Here is a 16,103-nt window from a genome sequence, read left to right as displayed (position 1 = left end):
TCCTTATGAGATATACTTATGCGCCCTTCAAAAGTATTTCGTAAATCCTTATTTTAATTTATATTATTTCTTGTTATAGCAGCAATGGTTATGAAAATTTAAACTCTCTAGCTAACAATACACAGTGCAGATTTAGTAGTTGGTCCCATTGGCACCTATCGGGTATGGAAAAGATAGGTTACGCTCAAGGGGGCCTCGCGCATGGCCTATTTATGAGAGAGGCCGTGGTCGACTGGCCGCTTTGCCCACGCCAGTCTTATTATTAGCTTACCAGCAAGATCGATGATCTCTTCCTGTGTGGCAGTGGTGAGGGCCGTTTCATATTCGTCGCCGAGGTCGATGGTAATCTGTTCTTCCGCATCTCGAACTTTGTCGGGAATCGGCGGTGGGATCCACTGGAAGTTGAAAAAGATTAGTTAGTAACTTCCGACCACGACTGCGTGAATTTCAGAACGGGCTCCTAGGAGTACCTAACAAAAAAATGAAGAGGAATATGCTGTTTTTCGCAATTTTTCTACTGTATGCCTACCCTGGTAAGAAACCCACTGCACGCCACTGGTTATATTTACATATAACACTGCTCATACACACATACATATGGTAGGTATGTATGTGTTTATGAGCAGTCTTCTTTTATTATTGTTTTATATGGCTGAAGTTTGACAACGAATAACTTATGAATAATAAATAATATACCAAAATATTGCCAGTCTGCCCACATGCACGTTAAACCATTAGGTATCATAGTTCCGCATTCATCTGAACTAGCTAGGTATATTGTTATAAAATATTAATGCTGTTCAAACAATAAATAAATGTTTAACATTTAAATTGGCATTTAACCATGAAAACTCGTGTGTAAATAAAGAGCAGGCATTTAATAATAGCAACGTCGTTATTATGTTTATAATTCTAGCAACAGACGACTTTCTTCCATTTCCTCTATCTTCAAGTTGTATTACCGTAATTTTGATAAAATTAAAAAATTAACTATGTGTTGTATTACCGTCATTTTGATAAAATTAAAAAAGAACGATGTGTTGTATTACCGGAATTTTGATAAAATAGAAAAGAACGATGAATCGGTAATACTTTTACGACAAATACATCACCAGCCCACTACAGGGCACGGGTCTCCTCCCGCAATGAGAAGGCGTTAAGGGAGTAGTCCACCACGCCCAGTGCGGATTGGTGGATTCCGCACACCTTTGAGAACATTATCTAGAACTCTCAGGCGACACGACAAACATTAGTTTTTATAAATAAGCTGTTACCCGCGTTCTTCGTCCGCTTTTATTTCAAGTTTTTTATAAATTCCTTAGAAACAGCCTATGTTAGCCACAGTCCTTTGAACTAACTCTATGCCAAAAATTCAGTTTATTCATTGCTTACTTAGGGCGTGAAGTAATGACAAACAAACACACTTTCGCATTGATAATATTAGTAAGGAGTAACGGTAAAGATTCCGGAACAATATTCAAATACCTTACCCATTAGTGAGAGTCTAGGAAGATTGACATTCAAACTTATAACGTACTTAAAATAGCTCGAAAACCGCTTCAAAATTTAAATATCCCACTTCTGATGTCAGAATCATTACAAAATTGCTCTGTTTGCTGCACGGTACCAAAATAAAAGGACATTAATTTTACTTAAATTGGATAAATCCACATACCTTTTTCCCTCGCACTACTCCAGCGACATAGGGTTTGACCTCTGGCCGATCTGGTGTTTCCAATGCCTGTTTGTTGATGTGTTCTATAAGTTTCTTGCGGTTCAGGGGCCCTGTTGGGTCCTTTTCACACGCATAGTTATTCCTTTGTGAGGGAGGGAGAAAGTTGTCCTGTAAGAAGAGAAATATAAGATTTACCATATTAAGATAAAAAAGCTCAAAGGGGTTACAGCTGGAATTTCATTAAGACATAGCTGTAACAACAATTAATAGGATCACAGTGCAAAACAAAATTGCCAATTTAGGTTTTTTTTTATTCCTTAACCGCGCCTTTCATAATAATCAGCATTGTTACTGATCCACTAAGCTACATAAAATTAGTAATTCATTCAAGGGAAAGATGAAATCTTAGAGATGTCTCTCAATAAGTTAAAAACGTAAGCTTGTCGAAAAATCCTACTATAATATTAAGCCGAAAGATCAAAAAGCTTCGGTATGGATTGCTCTATCTTCATAGCTAAATATTCATTTGACTGTGAGATGGTGATAACACAAAAATAACCGGGTAGGTTTGTTGTGAGCCCTGGTAGACTAGGGCGCATTTGGAACCCTTCAAGCTATAGTTTTAAGTTAACGGATGTATAGTTATCACCATAACCTCACAATAATCGTAACAAGTATGTGTATGAACGCTTCAAGTGCCTGCGATTATAGGTCCACATGAAAAAAATCACATTTGAATTTAACCACTAGAAACGTGTCTCATCTCAGAATGAGAAGCGGGCGTAGTCCACTCTAGCAAAGTGCCAATTTATAGACTTCACATGCCCTTGGAGAATGCACGCAGGTTTCCTCACGACGTTTTCCTTCATCGTTAAAAGCAATGGATATTCAACATCTTAAAACTAACAGGCAAACGGTTACCGAACTCGTTCGCCCAGAAAGGAAAGCAGAACTCCTAAACAATAGTCTATCGTCGCAATTTACGCCTGCACATTTTTGAGTTTTAGCAAGATTAAAAGGCATGCATGTGTCAATTTAATTATTATTTTATTATTAAAATCGGTTAAGGAATAGTTGAGTGGTGAAGTAAACGACAATAACTTTCATCGCATATCCCGAACGAACCTATTGTTTTTCCAGATTAATAGTATTTTAATACAAAGTATCAGCTTCGAATGTACCAAATTGCATTCAAATCGGTTCAGTAGTTTTTGCGTGACGCCCGCACAATCGAACAGACAAACAGAAAAAAATCCAAAGATTGCATTTTTACTTTCTATTATTTCTGACATCTCCTAGTTATCTTTTTACAAAAATCTTGACTGTACTAACGATGACTCCAAACAACCATATAACAAAACCTCAATAGTGTAATTATATTTCAAGGTTCAAAAAGATTACTTAGGATCATACAAGACAAAAGTTGTTTGTTTTTAATAGGTACTATAATAGCCTTCTTTATAAAAATACATAGATATTGCTATAAAAAAAACATACCAGCTGGCTATGCTTCATTAAGGCTATTCCTGATTTAATTTCTCAAAAAGAATCTTTATAAACTGCAATGTTGAGAAAAAATTTCGAATCTATCTATCCTCGTGTATAATGTGGAGTTTATAAGTTTATTGGTGGCTTAGTCAGGGCATGAAGGAAAGAAAAACCTACATATATTAATTATCTGCAACTCTATTAAAACAATCAACTATCCTAATTATAGTAGAAAATATACAAATTAATCTATCGAAAACTATACAATTATTGTATTAAGTGTCATTGACCTACTTTGGCGAGATAAAAACTTTAATAGCTTATTGTTATGCAAATAAATGAATATTGACTATTTCTATTACAAACTGCAGTGAGGCAATTAACATTTTTTAAATGTTAATTGCCTCACCAATGTCAAAGGTTAAAAATTTGATTAAGTCTTGACTAATGCTTTTTAGACTGAGTGAGAGTCTTAATTTAAATTTAAATTTTTGTTGGTCTTTTATTTATCTATGGAATACTACAAAGACCTAGGTTTGGTTCCAAGACAGCAAGAAAAGTTGTAAGATAATGGAGTTTTTGGTAAAAAATCTCAGTGTCTGCTGAGAGTTAGAAAATTGACTCTGTCTGCCCTCATGCCCGCAAACCCACATTGGAGAAGCTTGGTGGGTCAATGCTCTAAAGCCCTGTCTCCTAAAAGAGGCTGGTTCAATGGGAAATTAACTAGCTTAGGATGAATGACTTGAGACTTTTTTTTTGGATGATTATTTTTTTCATTCAAGAGATTTTTCTTTTTGTCTTAATTCCATTTATATAATATGTAAAATTTAGTCAAAACTAAGACAAACGAAGTATATAGAGGACCAACAATAGCCTATAACAGTCCACTGCTGGACTATGCCATAAGGGACTGATCATAAAGGCCTCTCCTAGCAGGAGGGTTTGCCGATAATCACTACAGTGGGCAGATGGGTTGGTAAATGATTGCAGTAAAAAGCAGTCTGTAAAGCCCGGAAAGCCCCAGAACCCGGAAGCGCTGATAGCCCAGTGGGTAGGACTTCTACTTCACTTTTGGGGGAGGGAGTTCTCCATAATTTTCTCAAAGTGCCAGCTTGGTGGACTATGTGGGAGGAGACACGTGCCCTGTAGATGATGAAGCAGCCCGTATAGCACCTGCAGCACCACCACAGAGCAAATATATATATATAAAAAGGATGGAACTCCTCAATCCTCAATAGTGCAATATTGCATGTATGACATTCTAAATCCAATTCATGTTAAATCCTATTATTTATGAATCATATCTATTCAGTCTTGTGTAATGTTTATATACTCATACCACATTATCGTTTTTAAAATGTCTGCAAACTTGGAATAGAATCAATAATTACATATTATCATTGCAATGTACAGTCGAGTGGTTGATTAACTTTAATTGATAAGGTCAACATATAAGAGTACCTAGAATTAATTATTACTGCATTTTATATTCTATTCAATCATATCATATTTTGAGTAGGTATTGAGATTGTAAATATTATTCTGCCACTGTTATAGGTACTTAATTCGTTGAATTATCTAATATTAACATGTTTTGTTATTGATAAAATGATGATATACCTAAAGTTTTACCTATCTTCCTTTAGCAACTGTGTACAAATATAATTATTACGTAAAACATCTCACATTAGCTATACTGGAGCTTCAGGGGTACCTTTTTATTGCAAACAAAAACATACAACCAGTCACTTAGGTGTGCCAAATTTCAGCTGAATAATTTTTAATGGAAAGACAAACAAACTTAAGTTTTTCAAACAAATATATTATATAAAACATAAATCTAAGAAAAATTACTGATTCTTTGGTTTTGGTATTTGTTACATAATAAATCACAATTACTCTCATTTAAGTATTAAAGTTAAACAACTTTGAATAGAATAGAATTACTTTATTTGCTGGTATTTGGTCCATATTTTGGTCTTACAAAAATTATTTGTTAGTCCTAAACACTCAACTAATTCAATAGTATGCGAAAAATCTAATCTATATATATAAAAGAAAGTCGTGTTAGTTACACTACTTATAACTCAAGAACGGCTGTACAGATATGGCTGAAAATTGGTAGGTGGGTAGCTTAGAGCCAGGAGACGGACATAGGATACTGTTTATCCCGTTCGACAGTCCTTATATATATATCTATATTCTACATCTATAAAACAAAGTCGTGTTAGTTACACCATTTATAACTTGAGAACGGATGGACCGATTTTCATTATTTTTGATTTCTTTGATTCCTGTTAATCCGGAATAGGAGAATAAGTATAAAATACAATTTTTTTTTTTAATTTAAAATCAAAACAATTATCTAGCCGTTCATTAGTAACAAAACACAATTGACAGCGCACGTCAAGTTGTCTATACCTAATCGTAAAACTGTTGATGTGACCTATAGAGAGGTTCCGGAGTAAGATGAGTTTTATGTATGGTACTTTAAAAAGACATTGAGATGTAAAATATACTAAGGCGAAATGAAATTCGCGGGGATAGCTAGTTAATGATAAAAAGAAAATAATAATTTGTATAAATTTACAATGATGCACACATATCACCACAAATACTATTTTGTCCATACAATTATTATAGCGCATAAAGTATAATGAAATGATAGGTACAATGATCAGCAAGCATGGCAGTTTATAGAGCATATAATGTTTGGCTAATTATGCATAATGGCTATAAAACTGGCACTAGTTGGCAGCACTTCTTTGATATAACAGTAACTATGATGATCAGATTTTATAGTAGTATTTTTTTACCAAAGTTGTTTTTTTACCAAATAATATAAGACTGTTATTTACATTGTAAGGTACTAGTTTAGGTAGCATTTCAGGTTTCTACCTTTTATGAAGATGGTTAAAAATGTTGCCCTATTATGAAATAATAATTGTGGGCCGTAGGTAAGCCAGATTAAACTCGAAACTTTAGCAATTTGGAATTTTACCACTTAAGATTGCTCAAGGTTACAATAATAGTTGTCTTCATGAGCAAGGTACAAACATAACTATTAGTTCACACATTATAATGAATTTAACCTTCAAATTTATCACTATTACTCACGTACAGTGGATGCAATATTGTAAATTTTACATAATAAGAATGGCTTTGGACAAGGTCCACACTGTCAAAAGATCATGGTACCAGTGAACCCTCCAATATCTTATTATTTATGTGTAAATGTGCAAACAATGTTATTTAATAGTGCAAGACATCCATTATATTGGTAACAGTCAACATGACTGGAACTCTAAATCCTACATAGCTGCTTCTCCACAAATTTGTTACTTCAGTTTGTTAGAATATATTATTCATACCTGCAGGATTTAAAAAGAAGCATTTGTCTCCTCATACATGGCTAGACCACTGAACTTAACTCTGTGAAATTTTGCATAGGAATAGTTTGCATCCTTGTCATTCATGGTTATACAATACATAAAAATAACTACAAGCATGTTGCAGGCGACAGCTAATATATTATGTAGTTATATATGTAAATAGTTAATAAGGTGTTACAGACAGTCAAGTGTATACATTTAGGAAGAATTTATGAGGAGTAGGTACAAAAAAAAAGTACCTACTCCACATAAATTCTTCTTAAATGTATACACTTGACTGTATATAACATAAGGAAACCAACAAAACAATTATAAAGCGACCTACGGTTCCCCTTCATCCTGTTTGTTTCATAAATAAATATTATCTAATGGTATTTACACACTGAACATCGGTTTTTAAGTAAAGTTATTGCCAGATGATTTAGATTGTTTTATATAATAAAAATGAGACTATATATGGCATGTAACAAATTGGTTTAGAGATCTAACTTAGTAATACATGAACTCCAGACTGCTTTTGGATAATCTAGATCCAAAGATAAATGTGATAACAAATTATTTTCATTCCAGCATAGTTCATTTATTTCATTTTTATTTGTTTGCGCTTAGGTGTAATGTTTTAATTAATCTTTAATTTCTTGTCGGTTGGCTTTAGGCTGAGGGGAGCAATTGTTTAGTAGGGTTTATAAGAAAAATGAGGCTTTAGACAGTTCATTACGATTGATTAAACTCTTGCCTTTGTGATGATATTAAACCATTAGCTCCTGTTATTATTACCCTCATGTGATAATAGTCTTTACATTACAGCCCGTAAATTCCCATTGGAGCATGAATGTAACTTTAAATCCCTCTTTCCTTTGAATGGCCTATGCTAAGAGTTGGGACTAATAGGCAGACGTGATGATGGCGAGGATAACGTTTTTTTAAAATGCTTTTATTGTGATGCAAATTATTACCACTTCATATGCATAGTGCATACAAAGCAGTTATAGTATAACTCTTAGAACTTTGTTCAGCTTGGCAAGTAATTTTTCAGAATTATGATCATTTCAAACAATTAAATATCACTTGCTTTAACAGTAAGAAAAACTTTGTGAGGAGACCTGCATGATCAGTCAGATCAGTCAGTTTATCAGTGGGACAGTACAGTTGACTACCTATGCAAAGTTGAATGTACTAACAGACACAGTTAACTTCTGCGGCAACAGAAAGTTTGAATCTAAATGTACCATGTGCCACTTGACTTTGGTGTTAGACTAGACCCTAAAGCTTTCGCATTCTGAGAGGAAAGCTATGTCCTTTATTGGGCCAGTTAATATAGATAATGCATGGCTATTCACTTAAGTTTCACAAAATGAAAAACTCCTCTCTAATTATGAAGAAATCTTAGTTTTTAATAAAAGTTTTCCACTTACATCTGGATCCACCTCCTTCGCGAGCATAGTCAGCTCCTCCTGTGACAACTTGGCAAGTAGTTCGTCTACGTCAACTTCGTCGTAAGTCGACAACTCGCGTCCATACAACTTGGCCGGCGTCGTCATCGTCGTCGTCTTCGTCGTTGACGACGTCTGCAAGACACAATACACAGCACTTAATCACTTGGCGCTTTAAAACTAGCTCAATTTAAAACCCACGCTAGTTTAATCATCTATGTTGCTTCGAAGCAATGTTAGAGCATTATTCGTATGACCAATTTTAGTCCTTGTCTTAACATAAGTAAGCTAAATTAGTACCAGTATAGCCTATACTATTGCTTTATCGTAATTTTTTATGGGTAATCACAATCAGATAAAACATTACTTATACCACACCCATGGAAGCTACTGAAAAAATCGATAAAACACATAACACTGGCCACTTATAACGAAAAAAGAATTAGGAACTATAGTTCTTGGAACTAAAACACAACATGCAAGCTAAATAATCAAATAGCACGTTCATACTTTTTCTGAGACAATCAAAAAGTAGATTTCAAAAGTACAGTGGAATTATATCCAAACAAGCTTCTACGACGAATGACAGATACGAACTGATGGAAAAATTAAGTTGCGTGAAAGAGAGGTAAAGTGCATAATAACAACGTGTGCGACAAAGATATATGTATGGCTAGGGAAGGCATTCAAATAATGGAAAGAAGAAACATTTACAACGTTAATACCGGTTTCTTATCAAGTTCCCAAAAACTAAAATTAAGATAAAATTAAAACGCAGTAAATATACAACCGTTGCGCCTCGCTATGTTCCTTAGAAAAACATATAGGTTTAGTGATGAATTTTAATAGCAAATAGTAGTACCATATACTTACAAACTCAACCATACCTATATGAATACTCTACATAATATCATTAAGATTTAAGTAAGTATCGTGAAGAATATTCCAGGAAAAATGAAGCAAGTGGGTATTCATTGACAGAGTTCAATAAATTTCAATGGCCTTTTTTTCAAAAAGAGAAACGAAACTTTAAAAAAAATTAAAACAACATTTTTTAAAGGGCTTGGGAAAAATGAAGATATTTTTAATCCATATTTCTATATCCATACATAATTAATAGTTGTGTTTTAATATTTAATGGTTAAAATTTTCTTGCATGAGATAACGCACAGAAAAAGGCGAGACCTTACGTACAGAAAAAAGCATTAATAAATATCTTAAAGTGTGATAATAAAAATTTATTCATCAGTTTAGTAATAAATATCTTCTTTAAATTAATTTCCTCAGATTAAAGTTACGTTACATTGCACTAAAGACACGTTATACTTGTACCTGCCTCATAAATCCTAAGTACACTTTTTCACGCGGTGTTATTGGTTTCTTGAGTCGTGACATTTTGTAGCATAGGATTTATGTGTAAAGAGTACACAGACAGCATCTCTGTGAACTCTTCGCACATAAATCCCCACAATGCAAAGATTACGTAATAACCTATTTCATGGCTCGCCTTCCTAATAGGTTGCTGCTATTGAAATTAACAAGTCACGCTATAAATATTTACAATGTCATAACGAACCAAACTTTCGTATTTTTATTGTTTGGTAACATTGACCTTACCTGTATCAATTATTATTATTATCTGCGATTAACAATTACTTTTTATGATGCTATCGTAATATATTACGAATATATATTATTAATCAATACATAGGTATGGGGTTGGTTTTTATATCGTACTCCCTGAATTTCATTAAAATGAGATGTGCGTTCGATAGAGGACACTTTTCAGAGAGTCCCTTTTCAAGACAAACTGCTTTTCTTTTTCTGAGCAAATGCGTAGTTTTTGAAAAACCGAAAATGAAAAAAAAATTGAGGTTATATTGGTTTTAAAAACGTAGGTAAGTTTAAATAAAAGTTATTATATTATAAAGTCATTGTCGTATCAAGAGGTCGAATTACCTCGCATACAGGCGATATTAATAATTAATTATTATTGTGCGTTTGTGTAAATGCATTTAAAAAACTAGGTTAGGTTAGGTAGAAAGTTATAAAACCACTCAGAGCCGAGCGGAGCGGACCGAGGCGTTCCCTATAGCCTGTCAAAAAGGTATATACTATGTCACTAGATAATAATTACCGTATAGGTCAAAATGCATTTAAAAAACTAGGTTTGGTTAGGTTAGGTTAGAACATTATCGAACCACTCAGAGCCGACTGGAGCGAGGCGTTCCCTATAGTCTACAGTAGTATACAGTAGTAAAAGATAAACATAACCTCAAAATGTATGAGTAATAAATATTTTTTTTCAAAAACGAGACATTTCCTCCAAAAAAAAGGGAGAAGGGTGGCACTTCCCAAACCACCCCCCGACCCCTCTCCCCTCAAATTCAGGGCGCACGATTCAAAAATTTTACCTAGGTATGTACTTATACATACTCATTCAAAATATAGTGGACGAATCAAGAAATAGGCACCTAACGCAGATTTCCATCATGTTCTCTAGTAGGTACCTACAATATGAAAGGAAAGCCAATATACCTAAATAAATTCTAAAATCTTTGATTAGCCCACCACAGGTTTTATACCTCTTTATAATGTCTGCCATGTCAAACTTTCTAACGAATTAGCATAAATATTATGCTTATAGCGATATTGTTAAGACTTTCGCTATTTTAACAGATAAGCAGTATTTATTGTAAATCTACTTTTTTGTTATAGAGCAATCAATTTTCACGATAAACATGTAATATTTTATTTTACTTATTTGCTTAATATGTGTAAAGCACTGGTGTAAAGTATGATCTATGATAGATAGAAGAATAATACAAGCTAAACATGTATCGTACAGTATTTCATTTTATAGCTTTATTTATAAAGCAAGTGATGAACGCCTAAGACTCCGGGAGGTATTTTTGCATCGTTCGAGTCCATGTAGGACTGAGGTCAATTTAATAAAATATCTGGTAAATATGAATTTATAGTAATCAAAAGTTTAATTATTTACCTACTCTATAAATTCACTGTAACAGAAGCTTCTAGGACTATCTCGCCTATCAAATATGATTTGAGTAGGTAGGCACCCATTACATATAATAATATCATTGGTAATTTAAGACCATTCATTTCAAATTGTTTGTTGACTCAACGCACATAACACATTATGTGCGTTGAGTCACACTACTGAAATTATCCAAACATCAATTAATAAATCCTAACTTGTTTTATACCAATTAAAACAGAATCAGTTTTTAGCATCATAAGTACTTACAGAATTATCATCGTCTGATGTATACGTAATTGAAGTTTCTTATATTACCATAACCTGATCTAAAGTGACGTCTACATTTAGTGCTAAGTATTTAGTCAAGTTAGCGAGATAGCTTCATAAAAGTGAAAGTTAAAGTGATATCTTCGAATCCATTAAATCTTGATTTTATTACTTCGGTCTTTTTAAATTTATATAAACTTATTTAATGTAAATAAAACCTTTGAATTAAAATTTATCTCACATATTGTACAACGATGAGTTGGTTATATGACAATTTGAATGCAAGTAAAATATATTCAAAATATGTTTTTAACATAAATAAATTCCTAGAACATTCCTAAATTCGGTGTAAAGTACCTATATACCATCATAATACTTTTTGATACAGTGCCTATACCGTTGTAGTTCTAACAACGACAACATTATGATTGATTCAATTAATGATTGTTCCTATTGAATACGCTACGCTAGTCAAATCGCTGGCGAACAGCCAGCCTGCTATAATTGGTGGTCGGCAGCAGAGACAAACGGTATTCTTAGCTGCACTGTCGGCCACTGGCCTTCCGAACGACATAAATGTGAATCCGGAACAACAAAAAAAAAATATTTTTATTGTCGCGCCTCACGATGTGCACTTGACCTAGTAACAAGGGATGCGCCGTGCATTTTACCGATTCGCGTGGCAGAGTTCGTCGACCTCTCTGTTTTGATTGATCGATTTTTAATAACTTGTCTATGTCAACTGCCATAACACGTCAATTCATAATATTATTTGTTTTTCTTTTTTGGCGGAAACATTTAAAATTAAATAATAATTTTATTTGTATTTAAACAAAATGCTACCTTACGGTCCGCCCGTTCTAGTATCACCTTTGATTAGAGGTTTAAGGTTTGCATTATTATTTGCAGGAATACTCTATGGACGCATGAAGCAAAAGATTTATTCCATTCAAGAAGACGCGTGGAGGTCAGAGGAAGCCGAGAGAAAAATAAAAAGAGATAAAGAAATGGAGATATTGAAAGCTAAGATAGCTAAGGAGGAAAAGGAAATGATACGATTATTGGAGACTGGAGAATTTTTTAAATAAAAATTTAGTTCAATTATCTAAGCTTTATAATTTTTCACTAGCTATTTGCCCGAGAATTTGCCAGCGTTGTTCTTTTTTTGAAAACCCGGCGTGAATTATTATTCGTTAGTATTTCCGGAACAAAAAGTATTCCTTCGCCCGTTATCAGGGTATCAGCTATTTTTAGACAGCATTTCTCCAAGATCCGTTTAGGTGCTAATCTGTGTACTACTGTAGGCAGAACTGGCATTTTTTTTTATACACCGGTAATCACTTTATTTTTCCTGGATAAAAGTATTATAAGTGCATCTGCAGAATACAAGCTATCATCTTTTATCATAATCGGTGTATTGGTTAAGCTGAACACAGATAATAAAAAACGGGCTAAGTGCGAGTCAGACTCGCGCTGAAATGTTTCGTAATTGTAGTTAAAGACGTTTATTTTTCCCAAAAGAAATTACAATTTCACTCAATGAGAATATTTACAACTTATTTCATGAAGGTACCTAATATTAAAACAACAAACAATGGCACGTACAAAACAATCAGAAATTATGTAAAAAAACTTGAGGGTAATGGAGTCTGAAATTGGGTCGCTGGCCACTGCGCTAGTCGGCCTTCAAATATAATGTATAATATCGTATCGTTTTTCCTAACGTCAAAGGTTGTCTGGAAGAGATCGCTTTAGTGATAAGACCACCTTTGCACGCTCTATTTTCTATTCTAAGTTTCTTCTGTATATGTGTTTACTTTGTATAAAATGTGTGTGTGCAATAAAGATTTTAAACAAACAAATAGGTACCAAGAGACCAAAAGCGTGCATACCTTTGCAATAAGCGGGCAGATTATGTAACATGAAAAAAATCTGCAGAACGAGAGAAGCCTACCAATAAGGTGTCATAACTCGTACTCATTTTATAAAATTAAGAAAATCTCCAATAAGAGTTATAAAAAGCCTACCCTTAATTATTTATAACTCGTACTGGAGACTTTCTTCATTTTACATCATCTGCATACTCTGTGCATATCACGACCTACATACAAAAAAATTGTCTGCAATGTCGTTGTCTGCATCGTTTTTGTTCTTTTGTTAGATAAGGCAATGACGTGACAAAATACATTAAAGAGTCATGCCCTTAGTTCGATTCTTTAGAAATTCAAATCACATCACAGTATTATCGCCATGTTTAGAGTTTCACTTTCGAATCGACGCGCGAAAGCAACAAAAAGTAAGTTTTCTCCACACCATAGTACTCTACCTACATAACAAGATGTCGCCAGTACAATTGCATGCATAAAACTGCTTATGTTTGCAAATTCACATGATAAACTTTCTATCGTAGATTAACGTGGGTATAAGTACAACGCTTTTTTTTGAACTTACGATACTATACTATAAAGATATCGATATTTAGTCTCACAAAACATAAAACAACTTATATCTTGTATGGTAGTTTAAGAGAGGTATTCTATTAGACTTTATTGACAGATTTTAATGACTCTTAATTCACCATTTTCACACAATCCCCAATTGATCCCCCAATCTTTCAAACACCCCAACCCCCCCTCCTTTTAGGGGGGGGTTTTTGTATAACCTTATAAACCTATAAATAAATCAAAAGAAGGAGCAAAGCAAAGATTTTGATGAACAGATAACTTCACAAGGATACCCTCGAGATCGCGCTAGGGGACTCTGGTTGATGATATGCCCATTGCGAGTATTGGATAGAAACAGGCGTTACCTTGCGGAAATCCATAATGTATTATGAAAATTAAGCTTAACTTGCTATACTCCGCGAACAGCAGGGGAATCTGTATGGAGTAGTCTCCTGCTGTTTTGCAAAACTTTATCCCGGAAATCTACACTCGCAATGGGTTATGAAAATTAAGCTTAACTTTCTATAGGTACCTACTCCGCGAACAGCAGGAGAATCTGTATGGAGTAGTCTCCTGTAGTTTTGCTAACATCATTACTTGTTTAATACGTGTATACGAGTCTCATTTACAAGGAAGAAACCTTTTTCTGTCAGACCAAGCAGATGGCCCATGGTAGGTGGAAAACTAAAGCCTATAAACAGGGCAAAACTTCGTAGGGCATGAAAGAAACACGTCCTACAATTTGCCGCCCTGTGTCAATCAACCTGTGGCGTAGGTATTGAGAGAGCATAACATATATTTTTAAAATTTAAAAGACATTTTTTTAGCTAACAGTGCAAAAGTACCACTGTTCGATTAAGATTGTCCAAATCATTTACATTTAGATTAAGTAGCTGAATATTCATAAAGATATACTTATACTTGCGAACCCGCCATCCTCACCATAAACGCATAGTTTTATGAGGGGATGGCTAATTTTGTTACAATTTATTTTGAACAATAAATAAAAAAAAGACTCATGCGCCTGTAATTACATCGGCACCACGCCCTTCAGACCGGAACACGAGCGTTTCAATATTTCTTAAGCTTAGATAGGCTTAATATTTCGTCTCCGAAAATAAATCATTATTCATTCATAATTTAATGCTTGCACACTAGAAATCGACTCGACGAGTGGACGACAAGTGTAGTAAGAGAATACAAGTTAAAGATTTAAATCAATAGTATAATATAGCATTTAGCAAAGACTTCAAAATATTTATTTCTAGACAAAAAAAAAATAAGCTAGAGATAACGCGTGTAAGGTTGCAAAATAGTCTCAATTAGCATTACAGTAAGCCTGAGTGAATTCGAACTAACCGTTCTGTATATGTAAGGGTAGTATTTTTAAGGAACGCAGTGGTGAGCGCTCCAGTCTTATAAGTGGGAGGTATTTGTTTTTATCTTCGCGTCATGGGACTTTGGGGATCTACGAAATAATTGTTTTCCATTTTGGTAGGACGCTTGGACCCGGCCATGGCCAGTTACTAGCGACAAAGTCATTTCATCATTGGATAGAAGCAGGCGTTACTTTGCGGAAATCCATGATATATTATAAAAAACTAAGCTTAATTTGCTATACTCCGTTAAAAGTAGGAGAATCTGTATGGTGCAATTTATAATTCCTTCAACCCTAAACTAACCTAACCAAACAGATCTTAAGATCTTAACAATTATTCACTCTAAAGTCAACATCTCCCGACGATGCTCCGGTTTCGGAGCGAAACGTGCATAGAGCCTCATAGAGGGTACATTGCCGAAGATCTGTTTGGTGTGGAGTATAAGGATTGAAGCAATTATAAATTACACCAGAATCTGTGTCTCCTGATTTTCGCGGAGTATAGCAAGTTAAGCTTAATTTTCATAACATTCCACCAAGCGATTTAGCGTTCCGGTTCGACGTCGAATTGAGACCTTGTTTCATTACACTGCGCCACTATATTTTTAATACTAGGTAAGGTGCATTCAAGGGCTAATTTGCAGTGGAATGGAAGAGGTTATGTCATAATTTCTTTATTCATGTAGGCCCATCACAGGCACTTATGAAGCGTTCATACCTGTTTACATAATTGTAAGGAGATGGTGATGACTTCGTTCGCCAACTTAATTCTAAAGCTACGAGGGTTCCAAAAGCGCCCTGCGCCGTGCAGGAGACAATTACCTCCCCGGGGAAACGATAAAAAATTACCTTCTCCCACAGCATCAACTCTCAGAGCACTGACACTTGTGTGCCAGTTAAAAGAAATAATATCCAAATAATACTTCCCACCAATAAATAATACTTATATGTGTATTATATAAGTGGGGGTAAACTTCTTCTATTCCATAACCCAGTGATTTGGCAGGTGCGCAAGGTAATGATAT

The 16,103-nt window shown here is 34.3% G+C and overlaps 1 protein-coding gene across 7 annotated transcripts in view; it reads right to left on the bottom strand.

Annotated features, from left to right (window-relative positions):
- LOC120626130 (tropomodulin-1) overlaps positions 1–16,103 on the bottom strand; it is a 110,247-nt gene that overhangs the window by 21,696 nt on the left and 72,448 nt on the right. For 6 of the 7 annotated variants that reach the window (XR_005658841.1, XM_039893412.1, XM_039893411.1 and 3 more), the window contains exons 2-4: positions 7,971–8,123; positions 1,676–1,843; positions 272–395 (exon numbers count right to left, since the gene is read on the bottom strand). Coding sequence is in view for 6 of the 7 variants with exons in the window: in XM_039893412.1 (XP_039749346.1) it covers positions 272–395; positions 1,676–1,843; positions 7,971–8,123 (445 nt within the window). In the remaining variant the exon portion in view is untranslated. Of the gene's footprint in view, positions 1–271; positions 396–1,675; positions 1,844–7,970; positions 8,124–8,498; positions 8,572–16,103 lie in introns of those variants that run through there. The other variant, XM_039893415.1, reaches the window with a different exon arrangement.

Source organism: Pararge aegeria, chromosome 9 (genome assembly GCF_905163445.1).
Source record: "Pararge aegeria chromosome 9, ilParAegt1.1, whole genome shotgun sequence".
Lineage (NCBI taxonomy): Eukaryota > Metazoa > Arthropoda > Insecta > Lepidoptera > Nymphalidae > Pararge > Pararge aegeria.
The sequence above is the reverse complement of the archived record's forward strand: the minus strand, read 5'-3'. Positions and strand labels throughout refer to the sequence as shown.